At 34.1% G+C, this 23730-nt stretch overlaps 2 protein-coding genes across 2 annotated transcripts; both read left to right on the forward strand.

Moving 5' to 3' along the window:
- Positions 1-2218: 2218 nt before the first annotated feature.
- On the forward strand, positions 2219-5059 carry LOC115954429 (3-ketoacyl-CoA synthase 11-like). Its single transcript, XM_031072282.1, has 2 exons — positions 2219-3253; positions 4092-5059. The coding sequence occupies exons 1-2, from the start codon at positions 2537-2539 to the stop codon at positions 4854-4856; spliced, it is 1482 nt and encodes a 493-aa protein (XP_030928142.1). The 5' UTR covers positions 2219-2536; the 3' UTR covers positions 4857-5059.
- A 7361-nt stretch (positions 5060-12420) lies between these two features.
- On the forward strand, positions 12421-15988 carry LOC115957682 (3-ketoacyl-CoA synthase 20-like). Its single transcript, XM_031075989.1, has 2 exons — positions 12421-13424; positions 15016-15988. Exons 1-2 carry the CDS (start codon positions 12705-12707, stop codon positions 15799-15801), a joined length of 1506 nt encoding a protein of 501 aa, XP_030931849.1. The 5' UTR covers positions 12421-12704; the 3' UTR covers positions 15802-15988.
- Positions 15989-23730: the final 7742 nt, after the last annotated feature.

Below are 23730 nucleotides of genomic sequence, written 5' to 3' on the forward strand. Positions count from 1 at the left end.
GCAACTTAAAAGCTTTCTAATTTCAAAACCTTTATTTTGAGCAATCTTCCTCAAAAACTATCCACTTTTTCCAAAGAGTACATTAGTCTCATGAGATCATGATGAGTAGACTAGCATCGACGTACTACTTGATACACCTAGTGGTTTTTCTATGCATCTTCTCTCACTCTTTTTCAGACGTATTGCATGGCTTACCATTATCACCCTAAATATGGTCATGCAAGTCCTTAAAATAAAGGATGTCATCCATCATCAAATTTCAAATTAAATAATATGATGCTGAGAGTTTTAATCATAGGGCTTGATGTATTCTAGATTCGTTCCAACACAAGGTGACCATGCCTAAACAATTACAACGCTAATATCACTTGTTGGTACGGTGAAAGCAGAAAGCTGTCACACTATTTTTTTAGGCCAAATTACTTTCTATACATGAATTAAATTAAAATTACCCCAATCAAGAGTGAAATAAAAATCACGCAGGCACCAAGAAAAAAACCACAGAAGAACACACCAAATTTAAGTGGAAAATTCACAATAAAGGGAAAAACTATGAGGCAAATTTGATCAATCCATTATAATAAATAGAATACAATACTTTGTGCCCAAATCTTGAGTTCTGAATAAAGTGGAAAAAATACAAAAATAGCTCTTTAGTAAGGTTGTTTTTTGGCTAGCTAGTGCGGTCGATTTTAGGAGGGTTTGGATCGCTTCGAAATTGTTATACTATGAGTTAGAAATCTCCCACAAATTGAAACCTCATATCTAATATCAAAACCCACAAAAAATAAAACCAAACAAGGTTAGAAATATGAGATCTAACTGGAACTCACCTTCGACAACTTGAGATTGTGGAGGAAACTTACAACTAGGCTGAAGAAATTGAATATATGAGATATGAGTTGAAGATTAGAGATTGAGTGAAACTTTAAAGGTTTATATGATCGTTTCAGTATTTTTGGAATCCAAGAAACTTAGCTGATAACCATACTAACAGACATCAGAATCCCAGAAATGCCTCCGACAGCCACCCTGTTCACCATCAGCATCCATGTTTTGTGGTTCAATCGACCTGGCTTTGGTTCAGCTCGTTAGTTCAAATCAAGTCTTGTACAACCCTACTCTTTAGGAATAAACACAATTTCCCCATCAAATAAATGGAACCCAGTGAAACCTATAATGCAGTAATCTCTTTGTTCTAAATATTTAACTCCCTATTAGTTGTAGTACTCAAAATCCACACTTAGAGAAAATCACCAATTTATGTCCCTTGTGTGTGTCTTGAACAATAGAAAATAAAGATATTTCCTTTTTCCTTTTTCTCTCATGCTTGTATGGGATGAAAAATGAAAATCCTCTGCCACATTCTTTGTATTTCATTTTAAGTTCCACTAATTAAAAATTTTCACATGCTTAATTTTTTTCCCCCTTTCTATAAAAAATAATTAAATAACCAATTTTTAAAATAGAAAAAAGTATTTTGCAGTTAGTGAAGTATAAATTGGAACACTATGAGTAGGAGAAATGATTTTTATTCCTATTGTGCCGATTCTTCTTATATTTTTCTGCACGACTTGCTCTTGGTGTTTTTCTCTTTTAATTTCCCATACACTCATAACCTTTATAAGGAGAGCCTGTTGTCTCATAGCCTACTATTTCAATAGAATAGGAGACGTGGTACAAAAAGAAATCTTAACAAGTGATCAATGACTTGATCCAAACTACTAAAATATCTTACTTGGGCTTTAACAAGTCGTACTAAACTATTGTAATTAATAATAGAATTGATGTCGGTGACATGCTTATATATAAATAATTTTACTCTAATCATAACTAACTCTTAATAAGCAGTGAAAAATATTATGTCTTGAGCATTGATAACAAAGTAACACTAGGGATACTACATATGTATAAATTCACAAACCATATTAATTGTTTTAAGAAAGTAATTTTCAAACATTTATTAATTATATTGTATTTAGGTAGAAATTAAAGACATTCAAGAAAGTCGACAGATTTATCGTTCAAAATGTTAGAATCACAAAAATTTATATAATTTTTATTGCAACTCATCGAGTAGCAAATTGCAAATAATAAAAAAATGATAAATTCATGTGGGTCCATATATCTACCACTCATAACTCACCAGGATGCGAATCTTGCAAAAAATTGTTTAAATTTTTGTTAACATACTATTTTTCAACAATAAACTCATCAGCTTGTCTGGATGAGCTTGTCTGGAGCCTTTTCTGATTGCACCAACAGTAACGTACAATCCACTCTATAAATGATTATAAAGCCCTTCGTAGCATCATGCTCCAATTGCGCTTAACACTACACTAAATCCATCTCTCTAATTTCCTCCAACTTCTTTTCCAAGTTTTATTCTTTGCTTTTTTTTTTAACAAGTTGTATCATCTCCAAGCAAGATAGAGATGCTGGTTTGTTCGAGTTATTTTCTTTAGTCGCCATTTCCAACTTGATCAAACCTCATATTCAGATTTTTTTTTTTTAAAAAAAATTTGTATATTCCATAATGGTGTTTAAGAAGAAGAAAATCCTAGACAACGAACCAAATTTGGTTAAACTTAAATATGTGAAGCTTGGTTACCACTACTTGGTCTCCAACGCCATGTATCTCATTCTTGTGCCACTCACAATAGCTTCTGCTCATCTTTCGGTCGATGATTTTGTCCATTTGTTCAACAACCTTAAGCTCAATCTCATGTCAGTGACAGTATGCACCGCTCTTACGGTTTTACTTGCAACCCTTCACTTCTTGGGTCGTCCTAAACAAGTTTACTTGTTGAATTTCTCATGTTACAAACCCGAGCCAGGTCTAATGTGCAGCCTAGAAGCTTTCATGAAAAGATCTGAGCTTAGTAGGAGTTTCTCCGAAGAAAGTTTAGCGTTTCAAAAGAAAATTTTGGAGAAGTCAGGGTATGGTCCAAAGACATATGCCTCCCAATCACTGTTAGATGTTCCAATGAACTTGACTATTGAGGAAGCGAGGAAGGAGGCAGAGATGGTGATGTTTGGAGCAGTTGATGATTTGTTAGCAAAAACAAGGGTAAATGTTAAGGATATAGGGATTCTTATTGTGAATTGTAGTGTGTTCAATCCAACACCATCCTTATCAGCCATGGTTGTGAACCGCTACAAGCTTAGAGGGAATGTTTTGAGCTATAACCTTGGTGGGATGGGCTGCAGTGCTGGAGTTATTTCTGTGGACCTGGCCAAACAGTTGTTACAGGTATTTGCGCATGTTATGCTCAGTTTTGAGATAATTTTGTCTCGCTTTTTTAAACATTGCTTAAACTGTAAAAACGTTTTTAAATATAATTAACAGAAAAGCACACAAAATCATGATGTAATTTTAAATGTAACATTTAACTCCTTGTGTTATTGTAAAATATATGAGGAAATAAATAATGAGTTATTTATACAATAACATGCGTCCATGTATATTTAAAGTTGCATTCTCATGTGAAACAATTCCACGAGTGTTCTTATAAAAAAACAATAATAATAATACCACATGAGTGTTGTGTTACACTCAAAAGTTCCAGGTATAGTGTTACACAGTAGTTATCAATTTATACTGATATACCCCATGACATATATAGTGAAAGAATTTAACAACAGGCAATATTTTATTAATGGATGGAATTTTGAGGCTTTGTCAGCATCAAATGGGGATCAAAGGCTCAATTTTCCTCCAAAAATAAAAATAATGACAAAAGTTTAAATCTCTTAAATATTTTATATTTGTTTAAAAGATAAAAGAAGCTTGAAATAAAAATATATATATGAATTCTTTGTCAGAAATATATGAGTTTTGGGTGAAAAAGCTGTGTAAAGATGGAATACCCATGTTAAAAATTTCTTAATTTTTGATATATCCATGTTAATTTTTTTTTTCTTTTTTGGGTTTGGTTTTGTATTTAAAAGTTACCGTATGTACATAAATGTATGTGTAGTATCTCAAACATCATTATATAGATATATATATATATATATATGTACACTTCATATATGATACACTACATTAAATAATGTAAACGAATCCTTTTACCCTCATTGTGTAACAGGTACAGCCTAACTGCTATGCATTAGTAGTGAGCATGGAAAGCATGACTCTCAACTGGTATAGTGGCAATAACCGCTCAATGCTCATCACAAACTGTCTGTTCCGCATGGGTGCAGCAGCAATCCTCTTATCAAACCGATCCTCTGATCGCCGCCATTCAAAATACCGACTCATTCATACTGTACGCACCCACAAAGGCGTAGATGATAAATGTTACAACTGTGTCATTCAGAAGGAAGACACAGAAAAACGACTTGGCATTGCACTCTCCAAAGATTTATTGACAGTAGCTGGTGATGCCCTTAAAACCAACATCACAACATTAGGGCCATTAGTCTTACCCCTATCTGAGCAAATCCTATTTTTTCTGAACTTAGTAGGAAGAAAGATATTTAAAATGAAGATGAAACAATATGTTCCCGATTTTAAGTTGGCATTCGAGCACTTTTGTATACATGCAGGAGGGAAAGCGGTTTTAGATGAAATAGAGAAGAACCTTAAACTGAGCAAGTGGCATATGGAGCCCTCAAGAATGACTCTTTATAGGTTTGGAAACACTTCTAGTAGTTCCTTATGGTATGAATTGGCTTATGCTGAGGCCAAAGGGAGGATCAGGAAAGGAGATCGGGTCTGGCAAATTGCGTTTGGGTCAGGATTTAAGTGTAACAGTGTTGTGTGGCATGCATTGCAAACCATCAATCCAACATATGAGAAGTATAATCCTTGGATGGATGAGATTGATGACTTTCCCGTTAATGTGCCTTAAGTGGCATCTATTGTTTCTTGAAGCTTCTCCTAGGAAGAAAAACATGCATGAATGAATGTGTGTTCTTCCTCGTCAGTAGAATTTGCATGCTCCTCATCTATTAAACATAAAAATATATGTCTTTTACTTTTAACAGTAACCATAAATATATATCTATGTATTAGGTTTTTATGTATAAAAGTGAAATTATATTAATGCTTTTATTTTTTTTTTCTTTTCATTCCTTGATATTATTGATTGGGAGCAGTGATTGAAATTTCTGACTTGGAAACTTTTATATTTATGAGAGTTTTTTTATCACCACTATTTACAATTTGTCACACACATATATAAATATAAATTTCATGTAATTATGTTCTATTTTATATTCCACCATCACAACTTGTCATATATTATTTTTACTTACCTTATAAGATAACGAAAGTTCAAAATAAAATATAAAATAAAAAAATCAGACACATGGCACTATATTTAGTGGAGCATAAAATGAAACGCAAAAAGTGGTATTGATGATTTTTGTATTCTTTTTTTTTTTCTGTTACAAATTCACCAAAGTCTAAAATGGGGGGAAAATCAAACACATGATATATGGTAATAAGTGGAGTATAAAGTGAAACATAAAAAGTATAATAGAGGGTTCCTATTAAAAAATTAGTGGAAATCCAGAACAAATAAAAGCCTTAAAAAAAATTAAAAAAAAAAAAAAGACTAATTGTTGCCATATCCTATTTAACCTTTAATTCCAAACCACAAAAAATAACAATTAAAGATAATAGTTGTGGGGGTAAAAGACTAATAGGCTCATGTTGATGTCTACACTGGGCCAGGGGCCCAGCCCCACGAAAAACCCCTCCTCGGCCATGGGAGAATCCTCCTCAGCATGGATATAGCCGAGGGTAAAAGAGGCAACATACCACCAGTAGCGACACTCCATATCGTTCCACAGGGCAAGAAAAGCACTAAAGCAGAAAAAGACAATGGAGAAAACGGAAGCGTCTAAGGGAAAGGCTGCCATTATTGCATTCAATACTTTGTGCCTGACACGGCCATACTTTTCTGTCCTTACAACCACTCCCAACAACTGAAGGGAGAGGCTGATGGGACAAGTACCTATCTTAGGAATCCCATTCAGGAGGAAGAAAACGACTATAAAAAGGGAGTAAAGAGAAACAGAAAAGGGAGAGACCCCCCCAACACACCAAAGGCACCAGAAAAAGCTCCTTAGATCATGCCGAGGACCAATTCTCTCTAGTAAACTCGGCCCATGAGGAACACCGTGATGGTCGTTGTCTATGCACTAAAGCCCAGCTCTTTGGCCCACTATCTACAAATTCATTGTATCGGGCTCACTGGTCTAAGGTTCCATGCATCTTGGACTTGGCCTGAAAAACGTGACCCTACAATAGTTGAGAACCAAAAAAAAAAAAAAAAATTATAATAAATTGAATACTATAACAATGAGAGAAAATTATAATTTTGAAAAAATATAAAAACCAAACTATTTGACATAAAAATAGCATTTTTAATTAGACTCTATCAAAACTACTCAACATTTTTGTTTTACTCACCAAAAATACCCAAAAAAAAAAAAAAAAAAAGAGAGAGATAATTTGTTTTCCTTTATCTTAGCTATGTCAACACCTAAACGTACAAACATAGTTGGCATCTATTTTCTTTTTCTTTTTCATTTTTTGTTATTATAACTTAAATTAGTAAATTGCCTACGAAAAATTTGGGGGGTAATGAGAGAAAGAAGAAAGAAATAATATATTTTAAAAACTATAAGTTTAAGCATTTTACGGTTATGAAAACTTAATCTTTAATAAGATAGATCCCTTCTTTTAGAGAGAGAGAGAGCCTTTGCCCCTTGATGTTATGGGCAGGATTGAGTATCTTGATGTATTGTTCAAATTGAGAACATTTCTTGAGGTGGTTAACACCTTCAATACTGTAGCACCACTTGAGTTTATGTATTAATCAATTAAAAGGTTTTTTTCTTCTACTTTTTTTTTTCAATAGGGAGGGCGTGGGTGTGGGCTAGTTGGCTACTTTCATTTTTTAGATCACTTTAGGTAATTAAATTTTAAAATGAAATTAACTGTAATTGTTGAAACCTTTACTTCAAATCTCTAGCCTAAACTATAATATATATATATATATATATATAATTAAAAACAATTCAAGGTGAAGGAGGACCATGGCCCCCTTTGGTCTCTAAATACAGTTATGTTCCTAATGTTTTGAGAGGTCCACCACCTCCACTATAGCTTTAATTTTTTTTTTTTTTAATTTGAAAATAGCACATATTTGACCCTATTTATTAAAAAAGAGTATGAACTCAGACATGAATGAGACTGTTAAAATAATAGTTAACAAATGATGGTGAAATTTATCAAAACTCAACAAGGAATTCTTCTTCTCAAACCACCCCAAAAAAAAAAAAAAAAAAAAAAAAAAAAAAAAAAAAAAAAAAAGGAGAGGAATTCCTCATCGATCCATCTAAACTATTGCATGTGTTTTTTTGGTTAAACCATGTGAAATGGTAACGTTAAAACCCACCCTATCACTGATCTAGGCAACGTTTCAGCCTAATTAACAGAATTGATTATGCACTTGCAATTAAAAATAGTTTTTCATGTTTCAGTGTTTGGAAGCACTAGAAAAAATAAGTTAAAGGAAAATTATCTTTAGTTAATAGAAAAAACTATGGTTTACTTTTCTTTTCTTTTTGAGGGGGAACTATGGTTTACTTTTAGAAATTGTTTTCCAACAAATTTTTTTAGAAAATAACTTTATCTCACACTAAATTAAATAAAAAAAGTTATGAAATTATTTTTCAACTCATTTAAAATTGCTACCAAACATAAAAAAGAATAATCTAATCTATTGAAAATATTTTTGAAAAATTACTCATTTTTAAAAAAACATTATCGCCGAAACGAACAAAGCATTAAATCATAATTGTGATCATTTCTCTTTTTAATAGAACTTCTAGCTTCCATTTTCAATTGAATCAATATAGTTTTACGTTTTTCATATTGTAAGCCGGAATTGCTGCAATAACCATTTTGATCAACGAGGCTCTAGGAGAGCTTGAGAGAAAGTTTGGCTTTCCATTCCTCAACTCTAAGTTACACTCTTGATATTACTACATCAAAGAGACAGATTTTATCCTGCTATAAAAAGTGGAAGACCTAAACTTCGAGCCTTGTAAACATTTAGATTAGCATCATTTGACTCGATAAAGCATATTATGTCATCTACGTACAAATAGTGGGTGTGAAATGGGAGGACAGCCACGGCTAATTTGAACTCCTCTGTTTGTTGACTTCTTGTTCAATTTTTACTTCACTTGGGGTAAAATAAGCCTAGATAATTATAATAGAAACAAAACAAAAACAAAAAAGGCCAAAAAAAAGCCGTGACAGCACTCCTGAAAAATCTCTCTCGCTCTGTCATGTGCGCCTCACATACGAGACCCACATGTCAGGTAAATAAAATACTTTTTCCCGTCTAAGGCGGCATTGGAGGTTTAAAGAGACATTGAGTGATTGAGAACCTGCTCCATTAATCACAACTGAAAAGAAAGTGGTTGAGACGCATTGAAAACCCAAATTTATCCATTTTTCATCAAACCCAAATGATCTCAACAAAACCATTCAAGCTTGTCACACTCCTTGTCCAAATCCAAATTTTAGAGCTGTCATTTCATTCTACATATCTTCTGTCACTTGCCATGATGTTGTCCTGAATATGGTGGCCTGGAATAAATGTCACTTCCCATGCATGCATCAATTAGTTTATAGAGAAGACTGAAGAGTTTCATCCTTATTGATAGGATCAGTATCGGCTGTATATTAAAATCCAGACCAATGAGAATGAGAATGGGTTTGGTTTGATCTTGTCTTAAAGAATTTTAGTTGTCAACTAGAAAGAGATTCAGGGTTCGTGTATCTAACTAGGGGCCCCCTACGATGCTTAATTACTTGCCACTACGTACCCATAAAAATACTGTTTCCAGGATATCATTTTTATTAGGGTTCGGTTAAAGGCACACATTAATCATTCATTCTGAAAATATTTTTTATGAAAAATTGAAAAAATTGTCAAAACAGTGAATTATTTTTTTTTTTCTCATAAAAAATTTCTTCAAATAGATTACTAATATATGTCCTAAGAGCACACGTTAGTACATTCCTTCTTATCATGATTGGGGACATGATTTGAATAACACAGTCTGATTCATTGATGATTCTAGCTGCATACCATCCTCCAACAAGTTAAATATTATTTATTGATGAAGGTAGACCTAACCAAAACACATCCCCCCAAAATTCATGAAATGACAAGGTTATAAAACAAAAAAAATATTTAATTATGATATGAGCTATATCATACATATTTTGGGAAAAAAAAAACACTTATGTGTATTATTAATTCGTTGACTTGAATGTATAAATTTATTGTGATTGTATATATTTTTCTTGATATTTTGAGCATAATTTGACTTTATTTTTGTGAATTATATAAAAATACAATTTGATTATGACATAAATTTATATTACCAAGTGCCTTTAATTCAGACACTCGTTAACAAAACCTTAACGGTAACTTTCAAGTATCCTTTTTCCCTCATAAAGGAAAATATTTATTGAATATACTTTATAAGATGAAGTGCTTCAATTTATACAAAAATCAATTTTCATGGATTGCAACCATTCATATTAATTGCACCAATAAATAATCACCGTCACCGCCTGGTGCATAGAGTGTCCAGGCTGTAAACATCTACCATGACTATCTCTAAATAATGCTACCTGTAAATTTATAATTAGTAGTCAGTGGAGGACAATTGCTATAAATAAGAGAAGGTAAACATTACTAATGAGAGGACTCATGAACATCCTGAAAGAAGAGTAGGTCAAATGTTCATTAACTATTGTGCTGAGCAGCAGTACTGTTCCTGCAATTGCACATGAGTCGTGTCTCCTTTGCATTCAAGTTTTGCAGGGGGGAGTAGGAATGAATTATAAAGGTTGGAGAAAATTTTGTACCAGAGTGGAACATGTGGCACACTTAACATTGTTTGCGTGAGGACCGGCCGAGCTTTCATTTGTTACCCATCAAATTAACCTAAACACCCTTTGTGTTCTTTTACTACAACCTTTATAGCTCTCACTGTGATGACCTGATTTAGATATTACATTGATGACTAGGTTGGGTGAGGGCCGAGCTAGTGCAAGAGAAAGTGGCACTATGTAGGCGAAAATTTTGTACCAGAGTGGAACATGTGGCACACTTAGCATTGTTTGCGCGAGGACCCATCAAATTAACCTAAACACCCTTTGTGTTCTTTTACTACAACCTTTATAGCTCTCACTGTGACGACCTGATTTTGATACATTACATTGATGACTAGGTTGGGTGAGGGCCGAGCTAGTGCCAGAGAAAGTGGCACTACGTAATTGTGTAGACAAGACAGACATGTAATTTAAGGTTCGATCATTACATTTACATGGTTTGGTTTGGTTTGCTGTTGGAGAATAAATGCTATAGTTATTTACACATTGATGATCCCATTGATTGTATGGTTGACCTGAACAGTGAACAACTACCATGAGAAAAGAAATTGAAAAGACAGTATGTGGTGTCTGACCTAAATAACTTTGATGCTTGGGTAGTTAGAGAATATTCTTATAGGAAATTAACTTGGACAATTTACAAGTATTGAGTGTGTTGCCTCTGATATGACATAGAATTTCGTTTATATCCAGGTCCAAATGAAGGCCTTGGCCCCACTTCACCCATAAAAACGTTAAGGATTTAAGCCCTCATTAATTAAACAAAGACCCCAAAATTGCATTAAAATGAGAGAAAAGTTGATAAATGCTCTAAGGACATTAATTTTTTAAAAAAAATTAGAAAAATTAAAAAAAAATTGATTTTCTGACAACTTCTTATATTTCTCATAAAAGTAATATCAAAATTTTCCTAAAATAATCCATTAATAAATACCCTAAAAACATAAATTAACAAAACTCTTTAAAAAATCTCAAAATTGTATATTGATATTGATATTGATATTTTACAAATGAAAAATATAGGTTGGTTTTCCATTTTTTGAACTTTCTCCATCTCCAAGAAGATCCCAAAATATTGATTTAATTTAAATCTAATACAATTAAAATCCTAAATTGTTTCACCAAAAATAAATTGGTATGTGCTTGTTATAAATGTGTCTAATAATCATTGACTATCAATTTTCCTAACAACCTGTAAAATAAATATTAATAAAAACTATATTAGTAATTTTGAATCTTAAAAACAAGAACGCTTTTTAAACAAAATAAAATATAAAGAGTTGAATAAGTAGTATTTAACTATAAAAAAATTTACTAAAATTTATGCCATTGGCTTTCAAAATGTATTAAGCCAATCCTGTTTATACCGAATCTAGCTAGCTAGGTGGCATATTACAAAGGACCGTTATCTTGTGTTTAGCAATCGTAATAATTGTGGGGTTGGAATAACAGTGGTATCATTGGTGAAACCTGAGGAACACGATCATTGTTTTATATATATACATATATTGTATTGATCCGGTTGAGCCAAGTACGTCATCGATGAACTTATGTACATGATGAGCTCAATCAAACTAATCTGAGCAAAGATCTTGAATGGAATGTGTCATTTCTATCCGTATCACACATATTTTATGCATATCTTAACTGCACACTTTTGATCTGGCTGTTTTAATATCATATTTAACTGTTAATTGAATGAAATATTCACAAGAAAAATGTTGACCAAGGTATAGAAATAACCATTAAAACATGAGTACTCTGCCAGAAGAGAACGGATAAAATGTCACGTAAGGTAAAAAGTGATATAACAGTAATGTGAACATAGTGAAGTTACTAACATTCGAGTGGACTAGTTGGTAAGATACTTAGTCAACAAGTTTTAGGATTTGGGTTCGAACCTCAAACAATTAGCTATGTGTTGATATTCCTTATATCTTATTTCCATCTCAAACGGTCGATCTAAAAAATAAGTGAGATCCTCATATAAACTGGGAGTATGGGATCTCACTCATGAGCGAATAGAGTGCTACTATAGTTACGCTCAAGTAGGAAAGTTATACTAGTCGCACCTTTGCCCATTTTTGTTAACCAAAAAATAAAATAGTGAAGTTGGTGCAAACTTCAGAGATAATGGCCAACAAAATAAAAATAGTCCAAAGGTATGGACAGCAATAACAAGCACATCTACATATTAATTAACTACCCTTAAAATCAGAGATAATGGCCAACAAAATAAAAATAGTCCAAAGGTATGGACAGCAATAACAAGCACATCTACATATTATTAACTACCCTTAAAATCAGAGATAATGGCCAACAAAATAAAAATAGTCCAAAGGTATGGACAGCAATAACAAGCACATCTACATATTAATTAACTACCCTTAAAATCAGAGATAATAGCCAACAAAATAAAAATAGTCCAAAGGTATGGACAGCAATAACAAGCACATCTACATATTATTAACTACCCTTAAAAAGATTATAAAGGAGCTTCATAGATTGCATTCCAACTCCATTCTCAACACATTCAGCAAAAAATAAAAACTCCATTCTCAACACTACACCTTTCCATCTGGGTTGGCAATTTATCACTCTCTCTCTCTCTCTCTCTCTCCAACCATATTAAACATACTTTTCAGTTCAAATCCTTTTGTATTCTCATAATTTTGCAAAGTAAGAAGTTTCAATTTTAGGCCACTAGACTACTAGAGCAGCCAAAAAGAAAAACAAAGACAAAGGGTCAATTTGAGTTTGTGTTCAAATGGGGAATGAGAATAAACAAAACCAAGACAAGGAACCAAATTCAACCAAACTTAAGTACGTGAAACTTGGTTTCCACTACTTAATCTCCAATGCCTTGTATCTCTTTCTTGTGCCCCTCACTATAGCTTTGTCTCATCTCTCTGTTGAAGAATTCATCCATCTCTTCCACCACATTAAGCTTAATCTCGTAGTAGTAATTCTATGCACAATGCTTACATTTATCCTAACAACCTTTTACCTCATGAGTCGTCCAAAACAAGTTTACTTGTTGGATTTTGCTTGTTACAAGCCAGACTCATCTCTAATATGCAAAAGAGAAACTTTCATTAAAAAAACTAGGCTTGTTGGGGTCTTCACAGAAGAAAGTTTAGCGTTTCAAAAGAAAATTTTGGAAAGGTCAGGGTATGGTGAAAAGACATATGTCTGCAAAGCACTATTAGACCTCCCAGTTAGAAATTTATGCTTGGAGGAAGCAAGGAAAGAGGCAGAGATGGTGATTTTTGGAGCAGTTGACCAGTTGTTAGCAAAAACTGGAGTGAAGTCTAAGGACATTGGGATTCTTGTTCTGAATTGCAGTTTGTTGAATCCGACTCCATCATTGTCAGCTATGATTGTCAACCGGTACAAGCTTAGAGGGAACATTTCATGCTATAATCTTAGCGGTATGGGCTGCAGCGCTGGACTTGTTTCTATAGACCTTGCCAAACGGTTGTTACAGGTAAGTATCATGAGATTAGATAATGACTTTCCATTGATTTGAGTAATTTTTTAATATCCGGAAAAAAAAATTTAAAAAAAAAAAAATCTATCTACCAAGCATGCATATGCTTTGAAGTTTTACATAGGAGCTTCCGAATCCATTATATAAAAATGAATCCTTAGTTTTACATCATAGGGAATTAATTTATAGACTTTATAAAATTTAGTTTTCAAGTAAAAAATATATCTATATCTCTAAGAATACCATAAAAAATTATAATCTAACTATTTAAGAACAAAACAAATAGAATATATCCCCAAAACTAAAACCGTGGATTATATATTAATTAATGAGTAGTAGCTAGGATACTACCAATTTTATTACATTAAGCTTATAAGTTGGTGTTACCAATTACAAAGAAGCAATTTAAATATTCACTTATCCCAGTAGTTGAAAGTTACTCATTAAATTCATTGTCATATCAAATTGCAAAAGGTTTTCCATAATTAATTACATTTTGCATTCAGATAGCACATGAGTACTTCTGTCCTACCAGAAGGCTAGTTACACCGTGTAAGAAATGAATGAGGTTGGAAGCATCATTACGAAAGTTCATTTTAATGCAATTTGTTTGTTTGCTGGAAATTATCTTTCCAGGACCGGACATTTTCCTTCATATATCCTCGTATTTAATGAATCAATAATTATATGAACAAAGTTTTCCGCTGAACCTATATCAAGACTTCAAGACATCACTACAGTGCACTCTTGATGCGGTGGTCATTTTACAAATATAAATACTTGTGGGAGTAAAGGTTGGGATTTAAGTCTTCAGAAGGAAGTTTCATACACATATATACTTAGATTAGGTTAGAGTAAAAAATTCTATCTTATATAAAAAAATTAATTAATTAATTAATTAAAAAAAAAAAAGACTTCAAGAAATCACTTCAAATTTATTATGTTCTGATTTATAAGACTATTTATACATACTATTCAAATAAGTTACATGACTCATTAAAAATATTATATGACTAAAAGTATATATAGAATTATAGATCTTGTTTTTAATCACCACGCAATGGATTGGAGAATGTTTCTTCTATATTAGTTTGGTGATAAATTTTATTAAAATTATATTACCTTAAGACCGAAAGGAATTAGGGTCACATATACTCTCTCTTTTTTTAATGGAAAAAGGACTCTATATACTAGTTTGTCTTCCAGGAATGTATGTTTTCATTTATATATCATGTAGTTTAAGTGATAATCTAGTGATAATGGAATTTTTAATCTTTAATGGTGTCCCATTTAGCAAGGAGTATTTAGCATGTAGTTAATTGATTCTTGTATTGCATTTAGACTTTCATTGATTAATTAATTAAAAGTATATATTGTGCCACTTTTTTAGAATGTCTTTCTATTAAGTAAGAAATAAATTTATTGATTTTTAAATAAAGTGACATAATATATATACTTATATTGATGAAAAACTATATATATCTCCCCCCATAGAATGTATGTATAATCGTTATTTTGAAAAAAAATGAAAAAGATCATATTCTTAGTCAGACTAAATGTATATAATCGAAACCTCACTTTGTGACAGGTACGACCAAATTCCTATGCTCTAGTGGTGAGCATGGAAAGCTTGACTCTGGCCGGGTACGATGGCAATGTTCGCTCAATGCTCATCCCAAATTGTCTCTTCCGTATGGGTTCAGCAGCAATTCTTTTAACAAACCGATCATCCGATCGCCATTGTTCAAAGTATCAACTGGTTCATGCTTTACGTACCCACAAAGGTGCAGATGATAGAGGTTACAATTGTGTCTTTCAAAAAGAAGACATAAATAATCGACTTGGCGTTGCACTCTCCAAAGACCTATTGCCAGTAGCTGGAGAAGGTCTTACAAACAACTTCACAACATTAGGGCCATTAGTCCTGCCCTTATCTGAACAAATCCTATTTTTGGTGAATTTCATGGGTAGAAAAGTTTTTAAAATGAAGATAAAACAATATGTTCCAGACTTTAAGTTGGCATTTGAGCACTTTTGTATACACGCAGGAGGGAGAGCAGTGTTGGATGAGTTAGAGAAGAGTCTTGGACTTAGTGAGTGGCATATGGAACCCTCAAGGATGACTCTTTATAGGTTTGGGAACACTTCTAGTAGTTCCTTATGGTATGAATTGGCTTATACTGAGGCCAAGGGGAGAATCAAGAAAGGCGATCGAGCGTGGCAAATTGCATTTGGATCAGGGTTCAAGTGTAACAGTGTTGTGTGGCGAGCATTGCGAACCATTAATTCAGCAAATGAGAAGCATAATCCTTGGATAGATGAGATTGATAGCTTCCCTATTCATGTGCCTGAAGTAGCACCAATTGATTGTTAGACGTGATCCTTAATTATAGGAAGAACATTATGCATTCATGTGTGTTATTAATTTCTTTTAAGTCTAGAGACAGCTCTTTCTGCAATCTATTTCACAACTTGTCGAGACGTTAAGTTGTAACTACTGTAATATCATTTTTATTTGGATATATCTAAATAAATAAGAGATTGTTGTGCTCGTAATCACACAGGAAATTTGGGACCATAGAACTTATCCAACTTCGTTTAAGGTTGAAATTTTAAAGGACATATGGACACCGTCAAAACTTACATGGAAGAAGTAATCATCTTAATCGATGCAGCATTTGCATCAATATACATTTGATAGAGAAATGTGTTAAATTTACATATTTAAACCTCAAAATTACTCACCTTAGTCAAGCTAAAGACATGTAAATTTGTAAAATTCCTTTAGTAACCGTGTAAATATACACAGTTACTATAGCTTTGTATATCATTTTTTTATCTCTCATTTCTTATCTCATCAAATTCTTTTCTCTCTTTCTCTCTATGAAGATAATAAGAAATAAAGAATGAAAAATGATTATTGAAGTAAAATAGAATGCAGAAGAATAGATAATCTAATTAATGTTTTTGAAAAATGGTTGTATAAAATAGAAAAATAAGTTCTTATACTAAAATAGATAGAAATTGTTACACGGGCTAATACAAATACTCAGAGGCCAGCGCTCCATTATTAATAGTATGGAGATCGAAGTACCCTTCAATAGATACACCATACAAGGTCTCACAATGAAATTTTTTACCCAACAAAAAAGAAAAAAAAAAGAAAAAGAAAAAAAGAGAGGTTTCCAAGTCTAGCTCGGAGTGTTGTGTTTGTGTTGGTGACAAATTGACAATCCATAACAACAAGATGTAAAAATAAAAAATAAAAATAAAAATTATCAAAAAAAATTACAGAATTTTGATATTAAATGCTTTCCAAAAGGGTCGGGAACAAACTATCAGATCTAGTAGAGTAAAAACTTCCCCTATAAAATAATTTGTTTAGAACAATATCCTTTCTAAAAGAAATATTTAAGACCATCACAATATCAACCACGCATCAGTTTTGGATCACACCACACTTGTTTCTCAAATTAAGTTGGTTCTTCAAAAATACAAAAACAAGAAATAAACAAAAAATAAAAAAATATCACCATGTCAGTCTTAGCGTTAAGACAGGATCTTTCACTAGGGAAGTTAGGCAATAGTCTAGGACCTCAAGTGGGAAGACCCCCAATTTTAAACCAATAAAAAAAATCTCTTTACTTTAAAGGAGTGTTAATTAGGACCTCTATATATATATATATATATATATATATATATATATATATTGTAGGGGCTTGGCCCGTGAGACTGAGAATGGCCCATGTGATCAAGGCCCAACACAGTGAGGGTAGGATTAGTCCACTGAAAGGGCAAGAGTCTTAGAATACCGTTCGGGGTAAATCGTACTGCGTTCAGGCCAAGTTGGGCCCAATACTAACTAGTAAGCTCAAGAGAAGTCGGCAAGGGGATAGTCAAATTAAGGTCAGTAACCGAGCACTGTTAACGCCATTGGAAAATCCGCTACCGAACACTATTTGACATCTGGAACAAGTTCCAAGAGAATCCTCTGAAGTTGTGAGGATTCCTTGGGATACAAACTATTTTACAAACAAATTTACAATTGCTGATGTAGTGAGTAATTATTGGTAAATGAAAAAGTATTATTAATGGTGGGTCTAAATGAAAACCAATAAGAAATTAGTCACATCAATATTTTGTAAAAATGTTGTAAAATAGTTTATGGCTGTAGCATTACTCTTGTTAATAAACTATATTAAAAAAGTTTTTTGACAATACTTTTATGAAAAAAATAAAAAGTTGTCAACTCAGTTAATTACTTTATATTTTCTTATGAAAATATTGAAAGTTCAAATATGTGTATAAACACCCTTGAATGTTTAGACCCCCAAATTACAACTTAACCAATTCAAGAATTATGACAAACAACTAGTGTGCGGAAACTTAACATAAACTATAATATGGAATTGGAAAAACTATCTAAGCCAAATTAAAAACACAACCCACAGCAGTTAATAAAAAGGCAAAGATAAAAGGGAAGGAAGATGCAAACACAAAGACAACACGCGATGTGTTATCGAAGAGGAAACCGAAGCCCTCGGCGTAAAACCTCTCTGCCGCCCTCCAAGCGGTAAACAATCCACTAGAAAATATAGTTGGGATACATGGACAGCAATAAACCCTTCAAGCCTAATCTACCCAGTGCACCTAAACCCTCCAAGCTTCTTGCTCCAACGAGGTTGCGCCGAACCTTTTTCTTTTCTAGCTTCCCGGATTCCGCTACTAGACCGTAGCATCAACCAATGAAGATTGGTTCCTTCCTAACTACTTCCCAGAAATCCAAACAGCTCTCTCACAATGATGAATATGGTGAGAACAAGGTTTGGTAAAATGCCTCTCAAGGATTTGACAATGGAGAGGAAGAAAGTTGAGGAATTTGAAGAGACTCTAATGTATAGATTGTTGGTGAATCAATCTTGTTTTTTTTTAGGGTTTCTCTCTCAAAAATCTCTCTGGAAGCTCTCTTACATTTGTGGGTAAAAGAGATATTTATACTGGAGTGGGAGAGGAATGTAAAACGTCAGGTTTTACAAAACAGGGGTGGCTCGCAGCTTGACCTCGCGACTTGACTAAGTCGCGAGATAACCGTATGGCCAGTTGTCCTGTTTTGTCCTGTAGTGCTCCAGCTAGCATGACTGTTCACCTTCCGACATGCTTGGCACGTGTGTTGCGTCTGGTGGCTTGCAGTCGCGAGTCACCCGCGAGGCCAAGCCACGAGTCCCTGTTTTCTTGCACACTCTTGAGCAAACTTCACTCTATCTCACTCACTACCCTTACAACAATCCCACCTAAATACAGGGTTACTAAATGCTGAAATATAAGCAAATTTGGTACGGAATAAAGCCAATTAGATGGTTGAATAAATTCAACCTTACAATCTCCTCCTTTGGCTATTCCGTGACAAAACCCTATAACAGACTCTAGACTTAACATGTGAGTTGAGAACAGTTGAGCAAAACTCAATCACACCTAACTCTAGAAGCTGTGAAGCACTTGAATCATATGAACATAAGACTCCTGAAACACAACAATACACCATGATCATTGTATGCAGAAAAACATGAAATGCATATGAAACAGGCAATATGTGATCAAGTAAAGATGGAGTTAAGAAACAAACCATGGCTTGATCAACCAAGTAATCACTACAAGGTAGTGACCACAATGCTCATTCACACTTGGAATGAACACAAGGACATACAAGCTAACAAGTACAAGGCAAGATACTTGTATGCTCAACACTCAACCAATGCATAATACACAAAGTATATGCATCTAGGAACAATCCTACAAGGGCACAAGAGTGACAGTACATAAATCAAAATGCAAGACATTTAGATAGAAGTACTAATTTCAACATAGCATAAAAGGCTGCATTAAGCAAGGTACAAACCATAAAGCCTACATAATATGCATAAAACATTAACCCTAAAAGCTTACATAAGCACATGGGTACAAAACACAATATTATCCTGAATAACGTCAACAAAATATATAAAAGATTAAACCAAGAGTATAAGTTATGAGTTAGAAACAAATATACACCAAAACCACAGTGTATCAAACCCATATAAACATCAAATACCCAAAACATAAGCATATATAAACAAAGTTTCTGATTTTGACAACTCCCCCTCAACACATTACTCCCCCTCAAGAGCTGTTTTTCTGCTTCTCATCAACAATGTCATCAACAACAGAAAGAAACATAATATCTCCCCCTTTTTGACCGGAATGACCAAAGGGTCACTGTCCATGCTGGGTGGTGAAACTGTCAAGTTTTGCAGACAAAATATCAATCTGGTCTTGCATGGCTCTCATCCTCTCAGAGTGCTTAGTCTGGACTCCTCTGATCCCATTAAGTCGTTCCAGAATGATTTGAAAAGCATCTGGAGGTGTATCTGAAGAAGTTGATGCTCTAGTCCTTTTGCCACTCCTCCTGGGTGTTGAGGTTGATGCATGCCCTGTTGCCTCTGCCTCAGTCTCCATTGGGACACCCTCTCCTTGATCACCTTCATCTTCTTCTCCTAGAAGCCTAACACTTATCCTTTTGCAGGTAAGCTTGTTAATTGCAGAGGGTGTGGACATGGGATTGATGTCTTGAGGGATTGGAACACCCTTCTTTCTAAAGACCCTCATTAGCAAACTAGGAAAGATCAGTTTTGGCCTAGAAGTTGTTCTAGTCTCATCCACAATAGTGTCATATATGTGGGAACTGATGTCAATGAATGTCTTTTCTTTGAGATCCATCAGAAAGATTGCTCTTGCACAGTTGATTGTAGTCAACTTCTTTATGGGATAGAGGTTAAACATCATGATTATTGTTAGACACCTCATGTCCACTGGAAAAGCTGTGGTATTTAGACATTTCCCTTCTCTCTATCCACCTACCTTTGTTGAACAGTTTCAATAGATACAATCCTATCTTTGTAATTGACAAACTCCTGATCTTCTAATCCTTCAAGCCCAAGCACATCATCAATGACATGTGCATCCAAAGTAAATTCTTTACTTCTAACCCAGCAGCTTAAATCATTCTCCCTTATCACAGCATTTAAATAAAACTCCCTAATCAGGGATTCACACACTACAGGGAGATCACTCAGAAGCTTTTCCCATCCTCTCCCTTCAAAACAGCTGGGGATAAAGGATTTTCTTAAATCCTCCAAATCTACAAATCTTTCTTGAATAATTCCTGCTTTCAAGAAGAAATCCTTGTATCTCTCAAAGTGTTGAACTGACCTAAACAAATTAGAATCCATTTTCAATCGTTTGTCAGCCTTCTTTGCAAGAGTTTTCTTCTTTGGAGGTGAGGGAGCCATCTGTGAACAATCAGAAGAGGCCACAACAACATAGTACAAAAACATGTGTAGAACAAAACAGAACTTTGTTAGTGACAAGGACAAAAATGCCTCCACTCAGATGAACTAAAACAATTAAACCTCATGTTACTGAAATCAACCACACAGATGAACAGGCTTAAAAAGTGGACACACAAGAACAACAGGGAGAATGCAGGGGGGAATTAAAGCAGTAGAGATAGAAAATATCCTAAAGACAATGTGATGAGAAAGACATGACTCATAAATAGCATAGTAAAACACACAGATGCTCTCAATAGATTCACACAGTAGAACATGCACATTCAGCATAGTAAACTACACATCCACAATAGGAACATTTCGAATCAACTCATCAGCACAAGTTCAGATAAAATAAAAAAGAAACACTTAGCTAAGCACATGATGAAGACCATAAAAGAAACAACTAAAATAATTTCAAACTCAAGCAACAGCAACCACAAGCTAAGCATGAACATAGAGCAATAGCCGAAACACAAACCCATCTCAAAAACATACACAAATGCGAAAAATCAAGGGGGAAAAACACAAAATCAAGTAGAAAGGAGTTCAAGAATGAAAACCCATACCTGTTACTTGAAGATTTTGAGCAGAAAATACGCAACAATGGAGTTTAGAAATGGGAGCACGGAGTGTTTGGGAAGGAGATAGTTGAGAGAGAAGATGAACAGTCACAAAAGTTTGAGGGAAAAAACTGAAAAAGATTTAAAAACTGTCCCTATTTTTGCCAAACACGAGTTTTTCGCGACTGAAGAGAGTCGCCACAAAGTCGCCAGTTCAAGCCGCCAAAACACAAAAAGACAAAAGTTTGAAAAAAATTTCTAAGTGTTTTTCACGACTGGAAGGTCTACCCGCGAGTGAGTTGCGAGATGAGCCGTGAAAATCTCTGAGTAACCCTCGTGACTAGACCTTCCACTCTCGAACAAGTCGCCAAAACTGACTCGCGAAGACGCAACTGAGACTCGCGACTTGACTTACCCGCGACTGAGCCGCCAAAACAGGGCAAAACTGGATTTTTGAAATTTTCAGATTTTTTTAAACAAAATACTTTCCAAAAACACCTAAAACACTCAAAAATCTTTTTGTGCTTGAATTAACAAAGATTAAGCATGTGAAAACACATTTCATCAAGTACAATCACACAAATGAATATGGCATTAATTGAACATAAACTTGTGTGTTGTGTGTGGATAACAACAATGAGATAGTCCTTAGTCTAATGTGAAGCTTCAATGATCAATTCAACCAAGACATACACAATTAGCACTAGATCATGTGATCCATCTCAATTATAGAAATATGTATATATGACCTCCCACAAAACTTGATAACACATCTTGGAGCTTTACATTTGACTCCACTTTCAATCATATAATTTGATCCTTTTGATCTTTTGAGGCAATCACCTCTCATTGTGAGAGTGATATTTGATATTTCACTTTAATGAACAAGCCTTTGGCTTTTTGAATAAACATTCTCTTTAATATAAGGTCGCTTACCCTTTTTCCTAGTCGAATACTAGAATGTGCGATCGGCTTTTGCAGCTCAATATCTCTTTTCATTTGGAGATTTACATTTGGTGAGCTCTTTTTAGCAACAACAAAAATAAAGAGTAGGAAGATATATAGACATAAGTCTATGCATGTCTCAAGATCAACATAACCATTCACTAATCATTCATGACAAGTTTGAAGATCTATTTACAACAATCACATAGATTTCAAGATTTCTCCCACAGTGATATGAGTGCAAAGAAACAAGCAATGCTTGAAAATGCACAAAACCATTAGTACAAAGGTACAAGGCAAAACAGGTTTTGAGACAAAAGCTCAACAAAGTCAATCAAACTTTTTGATTTTCTAATTTTTATGTGATTTTTGGATTTTTGACACTAGAAGAAAAAGATTGATAAAAAACAAAATAAATTAAAAGTATGCACAAGTAGACAAGCAAACAACCAACAACAAAAACAACAAGCAAACAAACAAATATCGTCGCAAAGCATAGGAAGTATTAATGCATGGACATGTTGTAATGTTTATGCATGAGTACCCTTTTTTATCTACACGTCACTTGCGTTTGGGGTGATTTCCTTATAGGATTAGGTACAGGAGTTAGGGCTTTCAAACCTTCGTGAGAAGCTTTCCAAGCAGTTGGTGAATGCACCTATCATCTTCATCACGTTCATCATTCCGGGATCACCATTTTGATCTCTAGATTGTTCACCTGCCCAATTTCTTCTATCATTTCTAGGTCCTCCTGACTTTTGAAGAGTTGCATTATTCTTTACTCTCAGCTTTTGACAATTTGGTCGAGTATGCCCTTGAAGTCCGCAATGATGACACACATAAGATGATCTAGGACCTCTTTGTGGTCGTGGGCGAGACTTGGCACGAGATTCAGACCTGCCCACATACTGATTGCGGGGATTTAACAACCGTTGGTTCTCCACATTCTTCTTCTCCTCCATCTTGAGCTTCTCAGCAGTAAGGTCAACTACAACTGGATCTTTAGCCTTTACAAACTTCACTTCTTTAGTGACAGTTCCAGATGAGCTACTTCCTCCGGTATATCCCAATCCGGATTTGTCTGAAAACTCTTTTGAGATGAAATAACATCATCTAACTTCTTAGTGGTAACCCTCTCTATTTTAGCATTTGCTTGCACAATCTCTTGTTCAAGAAATCTCACTTTTGTGTAAGCTTCTGACAGCTCATCATTCAGTATTTCTATCTCACATTTGGCCTCCCTATATCGAATTAGGAGACTTTTGTAATCCTCCTCTGCCTTCTTCATTTTTCTCACAGCAGCCTTGGCAACCCTTGTGTACTCACCCGACTTCTTCAGGAGTGAGTTATAATTCTCTTGAAGATTGGCTGTGCTTTCATCTTCTTCAGTATCTGAGTCTTCAACAATTCCCAGTGATTCTTCATCACTAT

Source organism: Quercus lobata, chromosome 8 (genome assembly GCF_001633185.2).
Source record: "Quercus lobata isolate SW786 chromosome 8, ValleyOak3.0 Primary Assembly, whole genome shotgun sequence".
NCBI lineage: Eukaryota > Viridiplantae > Streptophyta > Magnoliopsida > Fagales > Fagaceae > Quercus > Quercus lobata.

Coding starts and splice junctions, on each gene's coding strand:
- LOC115954429 (XM_031072282.1), top strand. CDS start 2,537: ATGGTGTTTAAGAAGAAGAAAATCCTAGACAACGAACCAAATTTGGTT. Junction 3,254..4,091: donor TGGCCAAACAGTTGTTACAG/GTATTTGCGCAT, acceptor ATTGTGTAACAG/GTACAGCCTAACTGCTATGC.
- LOC115957682 (XM_031075989.1), top strand. CDS start 12,705: ATGGGGAATGAGAATAAACAAAACCAAGACAAGGAACCAAATTCAACC. Junction 13,425..15,015: donor TTGCCAAACGGTTGTTACAG/GTAAGTATCATG, acceptor ACTTTGTGACAG/GTACGACCAAATTCCTATGC.